This window comes from Eleginops maclovinus, chromosome 18 (assembly GCF_036324505.1).
Source record: "Eleginops maclovinus isolate JMC-PN-2008 ecotype Puerto Natales chromosome 18, JC_Emac_rtc_rv5, whole genome shotgun sequence".
NCBI classification, from domain to species: Eukaryota; Metazoa; Chordata; class Actinopteri; order Perciformes; family Eleginopidae; genus Eleginops; species Eleginops maclovinus.
Genome location: NC_086366.1, coordinates 20,780,557 through 20,799,242, shown reverse-complemented (window position 1 = coordinate 20,799,242; position 18,686 = coordinate 20,780,557). Strand labels below are relative to the sequence as shown.

Sequence of the window (18,686 nt, the reverse complement as noted above, 5' to 3'; positions counted from 1 at the left end):
AACCACGGGCGCTGTCCAGTGTTTTTCTTTCTCTGACCTGAATTACTGTCGTCTAGTCTAAAAATGCACAGTATACCTTCATCGACCACAGAATGGTTTTCTAAATGCAAGTACATATTTCTGAACTGTTTGTTTGTTGTGTTCAATTCATTCCAACATCAATCAACTCATTAGTATGGGAGAAGTGCATGGGTCAGAGCTGAAGTTGTGCATAGATAGAATTCAGCTAGTATTTTCTTTATTCTGATCACATTAAACACCTGATCTCTGTAAAGTGCCTCCATAAGCATTCATCTGTTTGCAACTTGCAATTTATGTAATTTTTAAAAGTTATCACTGTAATAAACAATATTTAGTTTCATCTTAATGTACATTATTTCATTTTACATTCTGTTCTTGTATCGTGTCCTATTTACATGAACAGTATATCATATTCTTCTTGCACAACAAAACTATGTTTTAAATGTTTTGTTTTTATTGTATTTATTGTTACATTGTTAGAGGAGCTTCGGGATTTTTAGTTCCATTTCTACACTGTGCTTGTGTGCAAATGAAATTACCTTTGTATCTTTGAAAAAAACATTGCAGCAAGGAGGATGTTCAAACCGCCCTTGATCCAGTTGCCATCATGACTTATATTGTTATTCTGAAGTTGTTGAGTGACATTTGAAGGACTTGAACACAATTGAAAACCTCTGGTATGTGATCAATATTAAAAGGAATAAAGGAAGTCATCAAACAACTTGGGCTTTTTGAATTTTTGTCACCAGGAGTGACGCAACAGCAATGAGTTGATTGCAGATGGAAATTAGCAAACTGCTATACTCTGGTACAAGCATCGTATCTCTTTGATATTTATGTTCTTTATTCTTATTTTTTTCCAGGGCTGTAGCCAATTACCTTTTGCTCATACTCTTCATGCAGTATTCAGTAGTTTTCACCATAATATATCTTAAATTCTATAGGGTGCTGAAGTAACAGAAAGTTGCTTATAGGAATTTGAAACACACATTTCAAAACAAACAAAAAAATGATAACAATGTTGTTAAACATTGTTCACAATTATTGGTACATAAATGAGTTCATTACTGATGCATACATGATTCTAATTCAAATATATCTTTTTATTGGGAAATAAGCAGGGGTGAAAGTAGTTTTCATTTCTTACAGGTGCTACAATGTCCGGTGTGTCACTCACTGTATTATTTTTTAACTCCGTCTTACCCGGGGGGGGTATTCTTAACTACTTCACATTCTTGTGGGCCTACCTAAGTGTTCTATGTGAAAAAATGACATTACAAAATATTTCAGTTTGTAAATATTTTACTGTGAGTACTTTATTTTCAGTACATTTGGAACTGGACTGAAAAATGCAAAATGATGGAAAAAACTAAAAAAAATATTTTAAAAAATCAAAGTAGGCCTAATTGTCTTCTTCAGGGTGCTGGTGAGCCATGCCACATGAACAATTCAAAATGGTGGATTCCCTCCATCCAAACATATTAAAAACACATTCCAGATTAGTAACTTGACTGAAAAATACAAAATGGTAGAAACAAAAAAATCTATATAAAAAATCCAAGTAGGCCTAGTTGTCATCTTCAGGTTGCTGGTGAGCCATGCCACATAACATGCAAAATGGTGGATTCCCTCCATCCAAACAAAATATTTAAAACAAATTCCAAACAGGGCTGAAGTAGTTGTCCTCTTCAGGGTGCTGGCGAGCCATGCCAGATGTGGAATGTGCTGCTCTTCTCCCTTTGGCAAGCCAGGTCTTCACATATGGCAAAGGATTCCACTGGTTGGTTGGGGGGCCAACTGTACTGATGAAGAGAAGGTTTGCAGCATTTCTGGTCGTCAGTTTGCTCCTGTACTCAGTAATGATATTGTTCATCGCGCTGAACCCCCTCTCACAGTCTGCATTACTTGCTGAGAGGGTGTCTACTGCTATGCACAACTTTTTCATGTTGCTTGGAATGCTTCTCCCCCCACTTGCCTTATATTCAACAAATCCAAGGTGTGTTGTTTTCTCATTTACATGTAGAGTATGACACAAAGCCCTCACCTCATCCTCTCCATGTCTGGGATTGGCATGATCCCATTTCTTTGGGTCAAGGGCTGCCATTTGGTTCATCAGTGTGGTGTAACTTTCTTTTCTTTGAGCTGCAACACTGGCCTGTGCTCTGTTGGCTGTGGTTGTGAAGAGCCTCTCATTCAAACTGTATGCCACTGCTTGCATGAACTTTGATGCATCAATGATGGGGGACCTGCCGACTTTTAAATCTTCTTCCTTGAATTTCATGTCTTTCTCGGCCTGACTTGCCTCAACTGCATGCTGTCCTGGGTATGTGATAAGGCTTCCTATCCTCTTGGTGTATGTTAGCATGATGTCATGAGCTTTGGGCAGAGTGATCCCCCTGTTCTGAAGTATCTCAGAGAGATTCTTCAGTTCCATCAGGACATCAGCCATCAGAGCAAGATTTTTCACAAAGTTGATGGAGCACAACTTAGAGAGCAAGCCTTGAAATTTGGCCCTCTCTCTGCCATCTTTTGTGCGGTCTTCTGATGCTTCACGGAAGTGCTGTGCCAGTGCTCCATAGGAATACCAGACTGCATTAACAGCTCGCCATGAGGAGGCCACCCATCGGACATTGAAGACTCTTCCGATTCTTCTCAATGTGATATGGAGATTGTGGGCGCACTCACTCAGCTCCCGCATGCTTTTTGGGGACTGGCTGTATAATGTGTACAGGGCATCAAGGAACGCCTGGAAGTCCTTTGTCCCTCCAGTGGCTTCCAATGCCTGAGCCACCGCCAGCTCCAGCCTATGATTCAGGCAGTGCCATAGAACTATATTTGGGAAGTCATCTTGGAGCAGCTTCCCAACGCCTGACTTCACTCCCAGCATCACATTGGCCCCATCACTGCAAAATCCAATAAGCATCTCCTGCAGGAGCTCCATTGTGAAGCCATTGTTGAGGAGACAGTGCATTATCTTGCCTTTGATGTGAGCAGCAGACAAATTGTCCAGCTCAATCAAATCTAAGGGAAAAGCAATGGGCTCCATCTCGCCGTCAATGCTGGCCTTTAAAAACACAATCAGTGTCGATTTGTGCCCCACACTGGTTGACTCATCAGCCAACACAGTAATTTTACTTTTATTTTCAATTATCCTCCTCACAATTTGATGTTTCATTTGAGTTGATACATGGTCAATTATGTCAACACAGACTGTCTTGCTGTGCAGAATGCGACCTAAATTGAGTGAATTTGCTTCTTGAAGATCAATTAATTTCTCAAAATCTGTAAAAGGCTTGTCATGTTTGGCAACAAAATAAGCGGTCCTGAACACTTTGGCAGTGGCCTCAAACGCAGACTCCTGGCTGGTGGCATTCATGTTTAAAAGGATCTCTTTCTGTGCAGTTTTAAGAATCTTAACAGCTTCATTGTGGGCTGCAGATTCTCTGTGCTCATGAATTTTTTTGCGGAGAGATGACAGCTGCACGGTCCTTGAATGGCCACATGGGGCGATATTCCCCTCTGCCCAATTGCTTACGATATTAACACCTCGAGATGCGCTGACACCAAGGCCCTTAACATCACGGCATGAGATGCAGCCAAGCATGCCATTTTGGGCATACAACCATTCGTTTTTTGTTCTGAACTGTTCAAATTGCTCCTTTGACCAAACAGGGGGGTAAGCGGTAGACCTACTTGCAGCAGGCCCAGCATCACTTGTTGACGGTCCTGCACCTGCAACGTTACTCTCATTCGCACTTGCGTTCTCATTCACTTCCTTCGCGCAAGGGACTGCATGCACCGAGCCATCTGTTTTTCTGACTTTTTCCTGATTTTCATTTTCAATAACTCGGTCCTTTCTTTTAAATAGCTCGGTTATTCTTTTCTGCATTCTTTTATCTCTCCGTATCACAATGCTTTTCTTCACAGCACGCACTTCCTCAATCAGCTTCTGAAAACATTCCCATATATTGGCTGTCTAGTTGATACACTGTAGGCCTAAATATTTTAACACGTGATAATGTAAATATTACAGGGAGTGAGAGGGCTCATATGAATACTTTTTAGGGTGTCAGGAAAACGCTTGCTTACTTTACAAAGCATGCTCACATTTAAATCACAAGCTTACGGTCCTGTAGCCCACTAAAGCGGACGCTCTGCTCAGCTGTGCCCCCGTTACAAACAGCGTGAACAGCCTATTTGAAGAAGAGTAATTTATTATTTGTCCGAGTAGAAGACATGTCTCAGTATGCCACCCAATCACAAAAACATGAAGTTTTTGAAAAGCCGATATAACATTTCGCTGACACAGTTTTAAAGACGAGAGTCGAGACGACTTCATTCACTAGAACTAACTGCGGAGCAAGCGCGGGCAGGAGATGGAATCAAACGGAACGCAAGCTCCAGAAAGGCACCAACAGAAAGACCAAAATATATGGGATATTTGCAGACGTTTTGAAAACTGATTAGCCTACCATAGGCTACTGGATGGCTTTCCCATTAGTACAATTTAGTACCATTATTTCCAAATATTTTTTGTTGGGGTCTGAATAGGGGTGGATTTGAAAGCGTCAGTCGATGCAATTGGAAGCTGCGCACGCAGGAGATCCTTTGACTAATGACTATTTTAAGCAAGCCAAGCTGTTATCTTCATCGGAGCTGGTCAAAAATGACATATTGTGGGTAGCCTAGATATGTTTTCTTCTTAAAAGGCATGCGTTACTGCATTTTTTGGATTTAAAAAAAAAAAAAAAAAATGTATTCAACATAATAAACCCTTATCAAATCTTACCGGTGCGCCGCACCGCCGCGAAATCTTTTACAGGAACGCAGCACCGCCTCGCACCGGCTTACTTTCACCCCTGGAAATAAGCCATTTTGCGTAATGAGTACCGTCAATTTTGTACTTTAAAAACATTTTAAATGCATGACTTTATACTTGTAACAGTTGGGTCATTCTCCAAAAACGGTGGATATTGCTGTCACACACTTTTGTAGACTCCAAAACTGCCAAAGTTGTCCTGATAATCACATACATTATATATATTCAATTAATAAAGACTGTTTTGGTAATATAAAAATAAACTCTATTGGTCTAATGATTAATATTTAATTTTATCAACTTATTTAAAATGGCACATTCATAGAATCGCTGTGTCACAATTACAATACATGGAAGTGGAAGTGTATAATTTCATTTAAAAATACATTTTTTAATTAAATTAATCAAATTTATATGTTCATTAACATTACATACAATGACTAGGACATATAAATAGTTAAGAAATAGTTAAATATTATTAATAATATCAAATAAATATCTGTCACCCAAAATTATGTCATTGGTGTTATCGCTACACAAAACACTTTATTTTGAAATTTGCATGTCACTTCTTTGGACTTCCTTCGGGTCAAGAGGTAATTTCCTGTGGTCAAGTGGTCAAGCACATGAGGTAAGTCAGATGTCTTGCTTCATTTTTTAAAAAATGTCATGATTTCTTCTAGATTTGTATATGAAGCTGTGAAGCCCGTCATTGGTGTTACTCAGTTTATAGCCATGGGGTTGAGAAAAATTAAAATAAAACTTGAATACATCAAATAAATTTAAGTTTTTGATAACACTGAAAGCATGTGGTCTCACACACAGCAGCCATTTTGTTTTAATTGTAGTTTTTTCCCCAAACTGTCATTGGTGTTACTATCATTGGTGTTACTCTTCTTCCTGGCTAAACTGGTAACACCAATGACATTCCTGTATAAAAGGTCCAACAAAAACATCAAGTGGAGAAAAAAACTTTACCAAAACAGTTTAATTATTTTATAGTTATTTGTATTGTATAGTTATTGTATAGTTATTTTGTTTTGCTATTGTACTTTTCAATATTTCAGGTATGGCCAAATTGAGTGCTGCTGAAAAGCAGAAACTATACAGGCAGCGGAGAGATACAGACCCTGTACGTAGGGCAGAGTACTTGAAGAAACGGCGTGAGGGTTATGTCAGTGATATTGTCAACAAAAAAAGGAAGAATGTAGGAGAGTTAAGTGAAAGAGAGAGGAGAGCTCAGCGAAAGGCATGGCATGTGTACCAAGCCAGATGCAGGCAGCGAATGAGGGTAGTCCAGGCAGTCTTGACCCCAACCTCTTCTCCAGACAGATCACCAAGCATCCGCTCTGTGGACAGATTTCAATGCTAATGTTTTCTAAGAGAAGATCCCTTTAGTTTCCTTTCTCCAGACATCCTGAAGTCTGATGTCTGACTGCATGATGGGCAGCCATATCCTGGCATTATCCTGATGGTGGAGAACCATAATATCCAGATCAAATGCATGCACAGGTCAGGCAGGTATGACCTGAATAAGTTCTACTGGCCATCTCCAATTGAGGATGTGAACTGGTACGAAGATCATCAAATAATGTGCCTCATGCCAGAGCCAGTCGCTGCCAACAAGAGGTACATTGAGTTGGATGAAAAGATTTGGGCGTTCATCAAGGAAGAGCTGGGATGTTGAAGTGAGGAATGGAGAAAAGAGTTTATCAAGTTCAGGAAATGAGTTTATGATATGCAAATGAGTTCATGAAATGAGTTTAGGAAATGAAAATGAGCGTTATGAAATGAGTTTATGAAATGAACGTGTGTTTATGAAATGATTTTAAATGAGTTTATGAAATGAACGTGTGTTTATGAAATGATTTTAAATGAGTTTATGAAATGAACGTGTGTTTATGAAATGATTTTAAATGAGTTTATGAAATTTTTTTTTTTTAATGAAAATGAGTTTATGAAATGATTGTAAGAAATGAAAATGAAATAAGTTTCTGAAATGAAATGAGTTTATGAAATGACTTTATAAATTAGTTTATGAAATAAAAATGAGTTTATTTCCAAAAAAGTAGTCATTGTTGTTATTTGATGTTATTGCATCATTGGTGTTATGGCACGTCATTGGTGTTACTTAATGTTTTTTTCAGTGATCGCCTGGTACACATGGATTATTGTTATTGATCACCAACATTTTCTTTTTCATCATTTATTTATTCATGAGGTGGTATGTTTAAGTAAGTATCCAAAAACTTATATGCATATTCTTCAACTGATTTTTGTTTTATAACGAAAACATTGAAGGCGCAAGTGAAATGGATGTCCATAATGCTGATTCTGCACTTTTTTAAATTAAGTTTCATAGGTTAAATCAAATATTTTTTTTGTTTTATTGTTCCAAGTGTTTTCTTTTAATGGAATATTCAAGTTTTAGGGAAAAAATATTTTTTAGAAATATGCAGTATTGTTTGCATTATAGGTAACACCAATGACAAAAAAAACAACAGATGAATTATTTATTGAAATTTTTCAAAATAATAAAAATGCATTAAGGTGGACCTGGTTTGGATTAGTCAAGTTTAGATGTTATATATTGATATTAAAGAAGTTTCAAGTGTATTAGAAGGAATAATTTTCATCAGAAATATTTTTCCCAAATTCAACCTTTCCTGGAGAATGACCCAGTTACCATTATTTTAGAAGGTCAAAAGATGAACTATCTTTGTGGCAGACAAAGCAATGCGGAAAAGAAGATAAGGTATAAAACCTCAAAAAACATGTTTGACTGCTTCAGGAAACAAGTTATTACTTGATAAGAAAAGTAACACCAAAAGAGATCTGCCTTTCCTTGTAAGAGATAAAACTGGAAAGGCACATTTGTTCTGTAAGCCCATGTGGCTATGGACAATATGCCATACTGGCAAAGCATGACCCAAAACAAAATCAACAACTTTTATTATATTATTTATTTTCAGTACTAAATATTACAAAGGAATAGAGTGGAATGTAACTAAGTACATCATTTTAGTACTGTACCTATACGTGCATTTTTTATATAATTGTGCTTTATTTATCATTCAATATTCTTTATAGTAAATTATAACTGCATTACATTTTCCTAGCTTTAGTTATTTGTTACTTTTGACAATAAAGAATTGTGGTGTGTGTGTGACTGCGTAATTGAGTATAATCCCAAAGTGTAAATATATTATAATTAAATGTACTACTTTTGGACTTTTATAATGTTTTGATGCTTATAATATGTACTTTTACTTCAGTAATATTTTTTGAATGAACGACTTTTACTTGTATATAGTATTTCTAAACTCAGATATTGTTGAGAAATTTCCACCTGTGTCGGATCCCCTGTTAAAAGCATATTGGTGTTGTTTTTTTAGCCCATTGAATTTTAATTTGAAGGTGAGACCGGAAGTCAAGGTTGGCTCGACACGGGCGTGTAACAATTTGACCTGGCTAGTGTCGTAGTGGATGTGGACAGCAGCGCCGCAGACTGAAAAAGGACCAAACCTGCTTAGTTGTATTGCACTTGTTCTCCTACATTTACTGTAGAGTCTAGCATTCCTGAAAAACTAGCGCACAAGCTAACAGCTGTGGACTGATGGCGGCTGTGAGGAGTATGAACAAACTGTATGGAGTATGTTTCCATGCTGTTCGTCGAACGGCAGGACTGAAGGCATCACGGCTGCTTCAACACAGAGCCTTCAGAGTCGGTGTAAGTAAAAAAAGGAATGCAACAATGCTTGCGATGTAGCTGGCGTTATCTTAACAACAGGAAAGGTCGCTTTAGCAACCCTAAGATTGTTGGAAGAAGGGATCTCATTGTGGCTTAAAAGGTCAAACAGAGGATGCTAAGTTCAAATGTCCCCACGAGATATCTAAATCTAGGTAAAACGTGTGAAGTTGTTATTGTTAGGTTAGGATTTATTTGAGCTGTTTGACTTGAGTTGGGGAATGCATCAAGGATTCACCAAACGAGTTGCGTGACTTCTTCAGTTATCGCGATACGTTGTGTGGCAGCTAACTTTAGCTTAGCTGACAACCTTGCGGGAGCTAACACTGCGTAGGTTTGACAAAGTTACCCTCTCTCCAACGCAGTCATACGAAGTCAAACTAAAGGTTCCAATATGTCTGTTTGTTAAAAAGTAATCTGCAGCTTGACTGGGACGGTGCACCTTGTGTTTGGTGTTTTGACTGTGAAGCAGCTAGCCAGCCAGCTAGTTGAATTCTTATTGGTCGAACAAAGGGGAGTGAGGAGAGAGCTTCCGTCATGAAGTTCAGCTTGAAGTAGAAATAGATGTTACTAAAACCCAAGTAAAATTAAATCTGGTATTATCTGCTCCTATGGAATACAAAAAAACACAAACATTGGCTGGTCTTAATTGTGGTGACTTGTCAATCTGGTCTCAATGCCCAATGTCAATTACTTTTATTTTTCTATTCCTGACCATTTATGATAATCTGATTTATTCATAAAAACATGTTGTCTAGTGAACCGTTATTTAAGTGTTAAAATCGAACCTGCGTGCCACTACTATACTAGATTAACACAGGACATTTAGCTATTTCCAATGAAGTCACTTTGTATCATCTTGACATCATGTGAAACTTCAGTTACCTCTTAAGTCACAACAAAGCATCTTTTACAAAGCAGCTGCTTTTTCCAGCTGGGTGCCATTATTAAGAAAAATATACATCCCCTTTTTTGGTTTCTATTTAAAAGAGAGCCTTGCTTTGCCACATACTTAGTGGTGTTTTTTCATAAATATGGCTTGTATTCACTCTTTCAGGTTGTGCACCGTCAGCAGCCCTTTGACTCATCCCTGGAAAAACCACAGTTCCCTGGAGCCTCAGCAGAGTTTGTGGATAAGCTTGAGTTCATCCAGCCCAATGTCATCTCCGGAATCCCAGTGTACCGGGTGATGGACAGGCAGGGCAACATCATTGACCCCTCTCAAGACCCTCAGGTACAGACACAGCCCTGGTTAATAAAAGTGGCACTATGACCTCCACTCAGTTAACTGTTGGTTCTTCGTGTGCTTCTTCCCGACGAAGCTCTCCAAAGAGCAAGTTCTGAACTTTTATCAGAAGATGACTCTACTGAACACGATGGACCGCATTCTTTATGAGTCCCAGAGACAGGTAAGTGTTTCCTCTTGCATTTCCTCATGGAACAGCTGAAGAACATTCTTGTTGATTTTATTTCTCTTACAGGGTAGGATTTCTTTCTACATGACCAACTATGGTGAGGAGGGGACACATATTGGTAGTGCTGCTGCTCTTGACCCAAGCGACATAGTCTTCGGTCAATACAGAGAAGCTGGTAAGAATCAGACAGCATTTTTTGAAAGATCAAGGGAAACTTAAAACATTTTTTTTAGAGAGATCATAGCAATCGACCTACGTTAATTCACCTTTTGCATGTTGGTATGGTAGTTACACTACTGTAATAACCATCAGTTGCCCAGTTTTTCTCTTGTCTTGTGAGTTACCGTATTATAATTCTTCTGCCCTGCAGGAGTGCTGATGTACCGTGGTTTTCCTCTGGATATGTTCATGGCTCAGTGCTACGCCAATGCTGATGACCTTGGCAAGGGCCGTCAGATGCCTGTCCACTATGGATCAAAAGACCTGAACTTCGTCACCATCTCCTCTCCTCTGGCCACTCAGATTCCACAGGGTGAGCTCTGTACACCTGTTCAACTTTTGTCTGTTAGTGCATACATATACCTGTAAATGTTTATTAATGTCAGACATGTCCGTTTCAGCGGCCGGAGCTGCATACGCTCTAAAGAGGGAGAACATGAACCGTGCTGTGATCTGTTATTTTGGTGAGGGAGCGGCCAGCGAAGGGGACGCACATGCAGGCTTCAACTTCTCCGCCACCCTGGAGTGCCCAATAATATTTTTCTGTCGCAACAATGGCTACGCCATATCTACCCCCACCAACGAGCAGTACAGGGGAGACGGCATCGGTAAAAAGCCTTGATGTGGTTTACTGAGTTATCCGACTTGAATTACTTGGCAGCTCTTATTTACATATGTTTTATTCTTTCTGTTTGACCAGCTGCTCGTGGTCCTGGTTATGGCATGCTGTCCATCCGTGTCGATGGTAACGATGTGTTTGCTGTGTACAATGCTACAAAAGAGGCGCGCCGCAGAGCCGTGGCTGAGAACCAGCCCTTCCTCATTGAAGCAATGACCTACAGGTTAGTTATTGTTGGAACTATCTGAAACCATTCTGTATTTTGAAGTGTTTTTTTTTTGTCATTACTTTGGTTATTAGACTTTTTTATTTTTGCTACCTAAATGTGTAGGCATATTACACAATGCTACAAAAGATGTAAAATATTACGATAGTAAATACATATTTAGTCAGGGTCCTTTTTCTTACAAAAACAGAAATCACATTTGTCTTTTTAATCCAGGCATTCTTTATCCATATAGAAACCTGCTGTCTGCATTTCCCATAATGCAGAACTGCTGTTTGATTGGAGTTTTGGGTGTGTTTAGTCTAGTGACAATTTCTGTAGCCTTATGCTAGCTTGAAGCAGAAATTAGGTTACAGATGTTTGGAAAACATACTTCTTAGCTCGCTTTGGTGCCACAAAAGGCTTTATAAAGTGTAGTGAAAGTGAATACACAAACTTACAGAAGTTGAGTATTTACAGGAGACATCAAAGACATCTTTAATTTTTCAAATTAAGAGATAAAACAAGCTGTTTGAATCCTCACCACAATCCCACACACAAACCAAATACAAGACTTGATAGAATAGGGGAATAGTGGTTATGGAAATGATTGACAATCTGTGTATCAGATTTAATAATTAAAAACAGGTTTGTTTTTTTTTTCTGTTGTTCCAGCAACAGTTCAAACACACTAACCCGTTAAATGCGAATAAAAGCCTATGTAACTAAAACAATCGTGGTCACCCCTCAGAATCGGCCACCACAGCACCAGCGATGACAGCTCAGCTTACCGCTCCGTGGACGAGGTGAACTACTGGGACAAGCAGGACCATCCCATCTCCAGGTTGAGGCACTACATGACGGCCCGGAACTGGTGGAGCGAGGACGACGAGAAGAGCTGGAGGAAGCAATCCCGCAAGACGGTGATGGAGGCCTTCGAGAGGGCCGAGAAACGCCTGAAGCCGAACCCCGAGCTGATGTTCACCGACGTGTACCAGGAGATGACGCCCAATCTGAACAAGCAGAGAGATTCCATGTGGAGGCACATGAAGCAGTACAAAGAGCACTACCCTTTTGAGCTGTTTGATAAATAACCAGTTTCCCAGGACAAATGGTGTGATTTAATGCTGGAGTGGGTGAGGACTGGCATAAACCACTGCACACCTTCTACTGTATTCATGAAATTATAGATTTGAGGTTTGATTTCTATCTGCACAAAGAAGGAGAAAGATTGTGTTTTAAAACTAAATTGTATTTCATGCCTCTGGGTTTGGTGCCTTAAGTTAATAGATTTACTGCCGGTAGTAAAGCTCTTCTCAAAATGCTAAATCACTCGTTTCAGTTATTCTTCAGTCTTCATGTACTTTTTAAGTGCAGAAAAAACACCTGGTGCAGTTTGAATGCAGAAATATTAAATCGAGCATTAAATGGTGAGGTTTAACCCCTGTTGTTTTCACTCTCCTGTTACTGGTTTTTCCAGTGATCAATGCATTTACCATGGTTCCTTCTGTATCACTGGTGACTTGACTAACCTGTGTTAAAAAATTCCTTCTTTCTTTGGTGTACACTCATATTTTAGATGGGACTGTATGGGGTGATGCTGTTACACAATATACTAAATCCTTGAAATGTAAACTCATGTGACATTTGTGTTTTGCGTAAAATAAACGTTCAGAAGTCTTTGTTGAATTGTTTTATTTGAATTCAACAGCTCAATATGAACATTTGGTTAACAACACAATTAGAAAGTGTTCATTTTACTTGGCAGTGAAAAATCTCGAAGGGTCGATGGCTTGTCCCTGCAGTCAATGTTTCCTCTTTGTGCCTCTCCTTTTTGCTCATCATTCCTGTTCAACAAGTCAACAATGGGCTGTGAATGCCCCTCCACAGCTTCTTTATCTGCTGTGGGGAACGCTGGTGAATCAGAAACAGATCTTTATGAACACACAGATTCTCGCGATCCTGCTCCTTGACGTCGAATGTCTGAAAGCGCTTGTTTGCCTCTGGAGAAACCCCCAGAGCTTTAAAGCACATCCCAGCGTAGACGTCGTCGATGGGGAAAAACGGGATGACGTGTGAAACTGAATGTAGGGGTTGCATCAACGCTCCAGAGATAAGAAAACCGCCTCCGCCGGCGTAAGCAGGGTATGAGCCGTCATAGAAGCTAAGAGGAATGTAGTATTTGCTTCTCGGGTCCCTGAGGGGATTTGCTGTGCTTATGACATGTCCAACATACAACTGAGAGGCCTTGGATGGCTCCAGTGACTGCATGTAGTCGAGTAACCCTGGCGTGTTGACGAACACGTCGTCATCTCCGCTAAAGACGAAGGAGGAATTAGGACAGTATTTCAGTGTCCACTGGAAAAGCAGGTTCAATTTGAGCGTCAGGTTCAAGAGGGATTCATGGAAGTCCCACTGCACAACGTCCCCAAAGTGCCTCGCTTCAAACGAAAGCAGTTGGCTGAGGTCAGGACCCTCTGGAAGGGAGCTGCCCAGCAGAAACACAGTGCGTACTCTCAGTCCGCCCTTGACCGTCCCCTCTCGCCCCCAGGTCTCGCGCACCGCCTGCCTCCGCTCAAAGTTTCCTGGAGCCGATTTGATGGCAAAAAGCAGGAAAGTCTGGTTGTCTTCACCAGAGGGGCACTTGTTGGGTTGATTGAGCAGGACAGGAGGTGTCATGCAGTTCATGGCCTGCAAAAAGTCCTGGAATAAGACGGGGTAGGAGGTGAAGTCGTGCACATTGGTTTGCAGGAGCTCTTGATTTGTCTCCTTGCAGCGAGACCAATCGAGGTCATGGCTGATAAGGTTTTCTCCCTTGTCCAGATTCCTGAGGGCTGACCACAGCAGGCGGTTCCAGTACGCGCCGTTCTGTGGGACGCTTTTTCTGAAATCTTCACAGACAGATACATTGAGAACACTAGGATGAGGTGTGGTTAAGCTCTCCTGCTTGGAGGGTTGTGTTTTCACATCGCTTTCAAGGACATGGAGACCGGGATGCGTCAGGAGTTCCTCTGGTGCAGCCCTGCGACTGTAGGTTGTCTCCAGGTGTAGGGTTGAGTAGAAAAAGATTAGAAATAAAGACATGAGGAGAACCATAGCACTTAAGCTTCGAATATGTGCCATTGGTCTGACGTGAGTAAACAAAGCTTAATGGTGTTTTGTTCTTAGAAATGGATCATCTTTCAGTGGAGATGTTTCTGGGGCCTTGGATGTTATTGTATTCACGTTACACAGCAGGTGCCTCCTGCCAAGAGAACACAACAGAACACCATAATGTTAATGTACACATCAAACATCACAGCCTCAGTACAATGTACTTGTCACTTCAACAATGAATGAATGTTTTTGAAATCCTCATCCCGGACTTTTACCACATGTTTTTAATACTGAGAAAATAAAAAAAACATCTCCAGGATGACAGTGACATAATCAAGTAACATGCCTAAAAAACCGAATTGAAGTTAAATTGAATTATTTAAAGGTTGCAATGTGAGCAGCATTGATTTAAGTCTGACTTGTGAAATGTTGGCATTTATACTGTACATTTAACTGCATATTCTCATTTAAACTATTCCTGCATTTTTCCAGAAATAATTATTAACAAAGGTATACACATTGTATTTTCCCAGATGTATTGTTCTTGTATATGTTGTAGTTCAATGTACACATTTTTGCACAACTATTTCCCATAAGTCTATGTTTATATGCAGAGGTGGGAGAAGTACTTAGGTAAAAGTACAAGATAAGACAAGATAAGTTAAGATGTACCTTTATAAATTCCAGAAGGGAAATTCAGGAGTTTAAGCAGCAACAGAGTGCGAAAGAAAAACAGTACAGATTCACAAAAGGATAATAAAATAAAAATGATATACACGTAACTGTTCAAAACAAACTGTTAAAACAAAAAAGTAATTAAATGAACATATATACATTTTGAAATCCGTATTGTTAAATATATTTGCATGTATGTGTGCAGAAAATAAGTGCAAGTCAAAGTAAAAAGTGTAGGAATACTAGGCTACAAGTAAAAGTCCTGCAATCGAAATGATACTCAGGTAAAAGTATAAAAGCATTGGCATCAAAATATACTTAAAGTACCAAAAAGAAAAAGCACTCATTATGCAAATAGGGCCTTTTCAGAATAATATGTTTTGATTATAATTATCGATGCATTACAGTGTTATCAAAGCTGGTAAAGGTGCAGCTAGTTTTTAGACTTTGTATACTGCAGGGTAGCTTGTGAATTTACTCCTGGTGTAACTAACGTCTGATTTAAGTGTTGATTATATTTCACATCCTTAATCTGTAAAGTCACTACAGGTATTAAATAAATGTAGAGGAGTAAAGGTACACGATTTACCTCTGAATATAGTGGAGAAATAGTACAAAGTAGCATAAAATTAAATTACCTAAGTACCTCAAAATTGTTATTAATAGCAGTACTTAGTTACTTTACACTACTGTTTATACAGCTCCGGAAAAATTAAAAGATGCCACTGCAGCACTGTCAGTTTCTCTGGTTTTACTATTTGTAGGTATGTCTGAGTTAAAAAAATTTTTAAAAGTTTTTTGATTGTGTTCTATAAACTACTGACAACATTTCTCTGTGTTGGAATTCAACAGAAACTGGAATGGTTGCCAGACATGTAGAGATAAAGATTTAAGAACAATTTGGAGTGGTCTCTTAATTCTTTCTGGAGCTGTATGTTGGTCATTCCAGAATTGGAGGACATTTTGACATCACAACTTTTTTTTTTTAAATGAATCCTTTATTTTCGATTTTCTTTTGTTATGTATTTTATAAAAACAGGTAGTAAAGCATCACAATAAATGATTTGGCCAGCTCAGGCATCAATGGTACACTTTCTATTAGATATTTTATTTGTTGCTTTTCAACAGCGCTCAATGGGGGCTAGAACTTTAAAATCAATAGCAATCAACTTTAAATAAATAAAAAAAGGAATTCATAATCTGGGAAAAATTTAACACATGTAGATTATGCTGAATTATATGTAAAAAATATAAATTGTACTACTATTGCCAACCCTGTGTCTGCCATTTCCTATTGATTGATTGAATTATAGTAACAGGGTTGCCAATCAATTCTTATTTAAGCTTTATCATTTAGGAATTCATGCTAGCTGCAGAAGGTAATGCTACTTTCAAGGCAAGAACAAACTTAGTTATTTACATAAAGAAGGTTAACTTTGAATTCAATTTGTCTTATTGTGATAATATGAGTAACAGGGTTGAGTGGGTAAGAGTGCCAAAGTTGTGCTAGACTGAAAGAATACGATAAATATGAAAAACTACAAAATGCATTTCCTGCTGAAAATGCGTGCGAATGCTTTAAGCTGCCGAAAATTTGTCGCTGAACTTTGTGGAAAATGCATAAAAAGCTGAATATTTGAATAGCTGAATGGTGACTGTAGCTACAGCCAAATGTATAGCTTCAATGTCCTGAAATAGCTGAATCATTTAATAGTTTAATGGTTTCTGTAGCTGAAGGAGTTAGATATTAAATGTAAGTAGTAGTGAATGAATCTGTATAAAGAAGAGAAAAGAAAGTAAAAACGCTTTGGAAAAGCAGCAGAATATTTTAACAGCATGCTTTTGAATGAAAACCATACGTCACCAATAATGTATACAATATATGGAACATGTTGAAGTTCAGTATGAAGTCTCCATCAGACAGGATAGAATAGGCTGAGACAGTCTGTTAAACTCCAGTCTGAGCAGCTAATCAAAACGTGTGTGTGTGTGTGTGTGTGTGTGTGTGTGTGTGTGTGTGTGTGTGTGTGTGTGTGTGTGTGTGTGTGTGTGTGTGTGTGTGTGTGCCCAGAGATCAAAGGTTTCCATGGAGATCTCATCGATCAGTGAAAGGAGAGTCATTCCATTGATCTGAATGAGAAATAAACCTCTTACATTTTTAACTATTGTTGGAAAACGTTAGCAGCTATCGGTAAAATGTCTGAGATGCTCAGAGCTGATGAGCGGATAGTGTGCTTTTTCTGTATTTTGGGGACAATAAAGTGGCTCATTTGGCAGTTTATCTAAAGTTGTGCGCCTAGTGCTCTGACGAAAGACGAGGCAACATTTACAATGGGACCTAATGGAGACATGTGAAAAGTTTTTGTCACTTGATGCCCTCAAAAGACATTTCTTTCAAGTTCTTTGCTTAAATTTATTTTTCAACCTAAGAGAGGTTTTCCGACAATTCAAGCGTAAAGTTGTGTCCCAGGAGTATAGGGTTTGGGAATTATGGCAGGTTTAAAAGAAAAATCTTAAGGCGAATTTCAAGCTCTCCTCCACCCTAGCTGTGACATCACGCTCTCTAACCGTCAACGAGTTACGCAATATATCTAAGGAAGGCAAAATCTGAAGAAGGCTAAAGACTAAGTTAAATATCCCAAGAAGCAGCATTCCACTGTTGTTCTTCGGTAACAGGGTTCCGCGCATGTTGAGGGAGATTGATGATTTAACAAATTGATTTTACAAATAGAATAGAGATCTATCAACATAATAACAATTTTAAAAAGTTAAACAGCCTATTGTAAGTGTTATATTTGACCTGCAAATCGGTTACCAAAAAGTTGGGACAAAAAATGCCACTGGGGTGTTTTCGATCTATTTTAAATAACATTTTGGAACCACTTTTTCTACAACTTTATGTCCATCTTGTCTCAGGACAAGTATATTTTACACAACAAGTGCATGTTTTAGCATTTTGGGCATGGATTTTTTTAATTTTAACATGGGGGACTTAAAATGTTCTCCGATTCTGGAATGACCCATGTATATTCCTTCTTAAATTAAATAGTTGTAACACAATTTCCCCCAGGGTATCAATGACGTAATTTGGATCTTAATAAAGTAAGCTGATGTGAAGGTATAAATAAAGCTTCGAAACCTTTTTCCATAAAATGACCTGCTTTCAGCACGGGTGCCGTTTGTCTTAAGGTCTGGCAGAAAGGGAGCCTGAACACAGCTGTGTCCCCGGAGTCTAATCAGGAACTAACCAGCTTTGAACAAACACCTCGGTTAAATCCTTAGGGGGCTTCTTTCTTTAAACAGCGTCACAGTAAAGAACAGAGCTGTCCTGTAATCTCAGACAGGAAATGCGAAGAGAATGTACCAACTGTTTGTTTAACGCGTAAGACTCTGTTCACTGGGGAAAGCACAATACAAGGAGTGGTCATGGCAGGTGAGACCTTTGAACTGCCGATAAAACAGGAAGAAACAAGTCATTCAACATTTTTTGAAAAATACTTACTAAATCGAAGATGAATGGCCACCGAGCAGAAGTTGAAGCATGAGTCTAAAGCGGCAGAAGAACAAATATTATCCAGGAGCCGTCAGGTCCTACCGACAGGTACACACAACCGCATCATTTAGCATCCAGCCGCATGTTTTCACTAAAGGAATCGGGCCAGCGATGCAAGCGCATGCAGGTGCAGCTCTCTACCACAGACTGTGTGAAAAGGTGTGTTCATATGCAGGTTGTGATCACTTCACGCTCCACAGCATGCATTAGGAGGCCACGCCCAGTCTACTGAGACAGGTTTATTCAAACGTTTGATAGGAAACATGATGTGCAAATGATTTAAGACCAATTGTATTTTGACAAAATCACCAAGAAG

The 18,686-nt window shown here is 39.0% G+C and overlaps 2 protein-coding genes across 3 annotated transcripts; one reads left to right on the top strand and one right to left on the bottom strand.

The window, feature by feature from the left end:
• The first annotated feature begins 8,276 nt into the window (after window positions 1-8,276).
• bckdha (branched chain keto acid dehydrogenase E1 subunit alpha) lies at window positions 8,277-12,726 on the top strand. Its single transcript, XM_063906296.1, has 8 exons — window positions 8,277-8,570; window positions 9,646-9,822; window positions 9,911-9,997; window positions 10,070-10,178; window positions 10,374-10,535; window positions 10,624-10,830; window positions 10,923-11,064; window positions 11,798-12,726. Exons 1-8 carry the CDS (start codon window positions 8,457-8,459, stop codon window positions 12,138-12,140), a joined length of 1,341 nt encoding a protein of 446 aa, XP_063762366.1. The 5' UTR covers window positions 8,277-8,456; the 3' UTR covers window positions 12,141-12,726.
• b3gnt2l (UDP-GlcNAc:betaGal beta-1,3-N-acetylglucosaminyltransferase 2, like) lies at window positions 12,725-18,584 on the bottom strand. Of its 2 annotated transcripts, none has more exons than XM_063906298.1 (2): window positions 18,316-18,584; window positions 12,725-14,290 (listed from the first exon to the last, which is right to left on the bottom strand). In XM_063906298.1, the coding sequence occupies exon 2, from the start codon at window positions 14,167-14,169 to the stop codon at window positions 12,898-12,900; it is 1,272 nt and encodes a 423-aa protein (XP_063762368.1). In that variant the 5' UTR covers window positions 14,170-14,290; window positions 18,316-18,584; the 3' UTR covers window positions 12,725-12,897. The 2 variants fall into 2 exon arrangements, with proteins under 2 accessions (XP_063762368.1, XP_063762367.1); XM_063906297.1 differs by having other exon boundaries at window positions 18,320-18,584.
• Between the last annotated feature and the right edge of the window lie 102 nt (window positions 18,585-18,686).